At 40.4% G+C, this 4,194-nt stretch overlaps 1 protein-coding gene across 1 annotated transcript; it reads right to left on the bottom strand.

Annotated features, from left to right (window-relative positions):
- Positions 1-1,108: 1,108 nt before the first annotated feature.
- Positions 1,109-2,359, bottom strand: nog2 (noggin 2). Its single transcript, XM_062054883.1, has one exon. It carries the CDS (start codon positions 1,916-1,918, stop codon positions 1,298-1,300), a length of 621 nt encoding a protein of 206 aa, XP_061910867.1. The 5' UTR covers positions 1,919-2,359; the 3' UTR covers positions 1,109-1,297.
- Between the last annotated feature and the right edge of the window lie 1,835 nt (positions 2,360-4,194).

Genomic DNA, 4,194 nt, shown 5'->3' with positions numbered 1-4,194 from the left:
TTTTTTTTACACTTACATGTTGCGTTTAATAGTATTCTATCTTTGTCCTTATTTATATTTTCTGAATAAATGATGTGATAATGTTCATCAGTCAACTCATTGGTGTTCATTTTCAATAATAAAATTACATCAAAATCAAATTACAGGATGTTATTCATATAGTATATATATAGTATATAGCATCATCTACAAAGATACAAATAATTGCTATTCCGACATCCAGTGGACACATTTAGAACAGCAGTTTCTGTCATTCAAAAATTTCAGGTTAATTTTTATACTTAGCAAACTCATCCCGAGGGTTCGGATAAAACCTGTTCGCGGGCCTGATCCGACCCTCGGGCCTAATCCGGACGTTTGACACCCCTGGTGTATAGTGTTTCAGTGGCCAAAAATATATAAATAAAACACCTTGATTTTAATGACCACTTAGGCCTACTACGCTACTGCATTTCAATGTCGTGGTGGTGCTTGGAAAGCCAAGTGTTTTCTGAGGTGGTACTTGGTGAAAACAAGTTACAGAACCTCCGCACTTAAGACATTATTTCTAAAAAAGCAACTTTTTTTGTTTTTTTGCAATTGTTTATTTTTTGGATAATTCAAGTAGACAATCTCCCATATTTTTTTTTTTTTTTTTTTTTTTTTTTGCAATTCCGGTATACTCTGCTATTCTCTTTTGCTCTATACTCACAAAAACAAATAAATAAAACATACATATTTCTACAATACTATGTATTCCCCGAAAGAGGAATAAAAAAATTTAAAAAAAAGCTGAGTTCACGCCTTTATTTATATATAATCTTTAACCTCAACTTCTGTGTGTGTGTGTTTTTTTTCCTTAATTAATAATGATATTAATATTATACAAAAAAACAACAACTCTAGGCAGCATTGCAGTGAAATAACAGTCAGTTGAAAAACAAACAACAACAACAACAACAAAGGAGAAAAAAAAAAGTCACCTCTTGGAGAAGTGGATATAGCATATCTTCAATGTCTATTAAAAAAAAAAAAAAAAAAAAAAAAAAAAAGCTCTTCCATATGAAGTGCTGCATGGTGTCATCTCTCACCCCCCCCCCCACACCCCCCCCAATAAAATATGGTCCTGGTTCAATTAGAAAAAATAGCTGCATTCCTCTTAAATATGTACAATGTTGGTGTTTCACTTTAAAATGCTATATATATATATATATGTAAATATATATATATATATATATTTATAAAAATAGATTTGCTATGGTGCCCACCTCTGTAGAGAGTTAACAGTGCAATAGAAAGCAGTCCACTCCACACCTCCTCAGCACGAACACTTGCACTCGGAGATGATGGGGTACTGCACCTGTATCCACGTACAGAACTTCTGTCTTAGAAAGCCCTGGCAGTACCACCTGAGCAAGATCTTGTTGATGGACTTGACGGGCTTGCACGACATGCCCTCCGGGAAGGAGCAGGAGCGCTCCGAGAAGCAGTTGCCCTCCTTGATGTAGCGCGGCCAGAACCTCACCCCCAAATCCTTCCAGGCGTACACCACGGGACAGTGCGTGTACGTCCACAGCCACTGGAGGAATTTCCTGCGCGCCTTCTTGCCCACCTTGACGCGCTTCCCGTAGGGGGTCTCGGTGAGCTCCAGCTTCTTGATGTCGTTGGGCATGGGCCCCTGCAGCTTGACGTCCGGCGCCGAGGAGTTGCTGAGCGCCGGCGCGCCCACGGACATGAAGTTGGCGTCGAAGTGGCTGCCCAGTTTTTTCCTCAGAGCGCGCTCGGACAAGTCCTGCTCCCGGGGGTCGTAATCCGGGTCGGGGTCCTCCTTGAGGTCGGGCACCGGTAGGTGGTCGCTGGGGGACGGACGGAGGCGAAGGTAGTGCTGGCACACTCCGAGGTGGACGCACAGGAGCGTGTAGAGGAGCACCGGTACCATGGTTCCTCTCTGCAGGGGGGGCGGGGTTGTTGGCGCTTTTTACGCACGCTTCTATTTAGGAAGGACACTTTAAATAGACCCTGCCGCGGCAAAAAATGTCGTCAATTGGAACTCTTTCGGATTCACTTCGGGCTCCTCTCGGTTGTCATGGCGACGACTCGGATGACAGAGCTGCATGGGAACAAGGCTGCAGTGCGTGCGCACCCGGCAATCATTCTCCTTTTCTTCCCCACTTATGCCGAGGATTGCTCTCTTGTAATATTCCAGAAAAAGGGACACCAAAAAAAAAAAAAAAAAAACACCAAAAAAAAAAAAAAAAAAAAAAAAAACACCCCACCAGCCCGGTTATAAATTATTCCACGTCACGACGAGCATGGCGGTTCATGTGTCCTGCATGCATGCGCGCACGGCTCCTAATTCTCATGCATGGCGTCCTGCAAATGTGTGGAGAGAGGGAGGAGAAGAAAAGAAAAAAATCCTTGCTTCCAGAAGCTCCTCTCACTTGAGTTGTGTCCTCGCTGGAGGAGTGTGAGAGTGGGTATGCGGGGGGAGAGAGAGAGGGAGAGAGAGAGAGAGAGAGTGCGTGGGTGAGCGTGTCTGCAAGCGAGTGGGCGCTCTCGGGTCCCAAGTTAAATATCCCCCTCCGACGTTACAAAGTGTCAGAGGGGGCCTGCCCACCCTCGGCCACTCTCACTTGATTGACAGCCCACCTCCCTCCCCTCGCGACGTGGAAAATGTCAGGCACAATCAACAGGGTCCTAACGCGCGCAAGCGATTTGAAAGAAGCTGCGCATGTGGCAGAATTATTGCGTGGGGATGCACTTAATGGTTTCAATACGCTTGTCAGTGGCAGAGCAGTCCACGGAGCTCGGGGAGGAAGGAAGGGAGGCATCACATTCCACCTTTGTTCGCCCGGGATTCGGGTCTGCACAGGAATTGGCCCCGTTGAACTCAGGGGTCAGAAAATAAGGCGCGTAATTAAGGGGCTATAAATGGACACGGATAGCTCAACTTTCCCATGCTAAGCACTCATTATGCGGCATGATGGACTTTCTTCTACTCGGAAACTAATTGCGGGATTAAAAGGGATTCGGATTTAGATAGTAGAAAGGGGGGGAGTTTCGGTGGCGGACACTAGAGGGCGTTGATCCGGCACCGTCTGCGTGGTCCTCCATGGAGCACTCATGTCAAGGGGTGGGGGTGCATACTAACTTTATTAACCTCACATTTCTCCCTCAGGACACAAAATATTAGCGTCCCTCAAAACTGTAACATATTCAATTGTATTCCATTTGAAACAAGTTGTACTCTATAGTGCAGGGGTCACCAACCTTTTTGAAAGCAAGAGCTACTTCTTGGGTACTGATTAATGCGAAGGGCTACCAGTTTGATACACACTTAAATACATTGCCAGAAATAGCCAATTTGCTCAATTTACCTTTAACTCTATGTTATTATTAATAATTAATTATATTTACACTTAATTGAACGGTTTAAAAGAGGAGAAAACACACAAAAAAATGACAATTACATTTTGAAACATAGTTTATCTTCAATTTCGACTCTTTAAAATTCAAAATTCAACCGAAAAAAAAGAAGAGAAAAACTAGCTAATTCGAATCTTTTTGAAAAAATTAAAAAAAGAATTTATGGAACATCATTAGTAATTTTTCCTGATTAAGATTCATTTTACAATTTTGATGACATGTTTTAAATAGGTTAAAATCCAATCTACACTTTGTTAGAATATATAACAAATTGGACCAAGCTATATTTCTAACAAAGACAAATCATTATTTCTTCTAGATTTTCCAGAACAAAATTTTTAAAAGAAACTCAAAAGACTTTGAAATAAGATTCAAATTTGATTCTACAGATTTTCTAGATTTGCCAGAATAATTTTTTTGAATTTTAATCATAATAAGTTTGAAGAAATATTTCACAAATATTCTTTGTCGAAAAAACAGAAGCTAAAATGAAGAATTAAATTAAAATGTATTTATTATTCTTTACAATAAAAACTTTTTTTTTACTTGAACATTGATTTAAAATGTCAGGAAAGAAGAGGAAGGAATTTAAAAGGTAAAAAGGTATATGTGTTTAAAAATCCTAAAACCATTTTTAAGGTTGTATTTTTTCTCTAAAATTGTCTTTCTGAAAGTTATAAGAAGCAAAGAAAACAAATTCATGAATTTATTTAAACAAGTGAAGACCAAGTCTTTAAAATATTTTCTTGGATTTTCAAATTCTATTTGAGTTTTGTCTCTCTTATAATT

The sequence above is a fragment of the Entelurus aequoreus genome, linkage group LG08 (genome assembly GCF_033978785.1).
Source record: "Entelurus aequoreus isolate RoL-2023_Sb linkage group LG08, RoL_Eaeq_v1.1, whole genome shotgun sequence".
Taxonomy (NCBI): Eukaryota; Metazoa; Chordata; class Actinopteri; order Syngnathiformes; family Syngnathidae; genus Entelurus; species Entelurus aequoreus.
The sequence above is the reverse complement of the archived record's forward strand: the minus strand, read 5'-3'. Positions and strand labels throughout refer to the sequence as shown.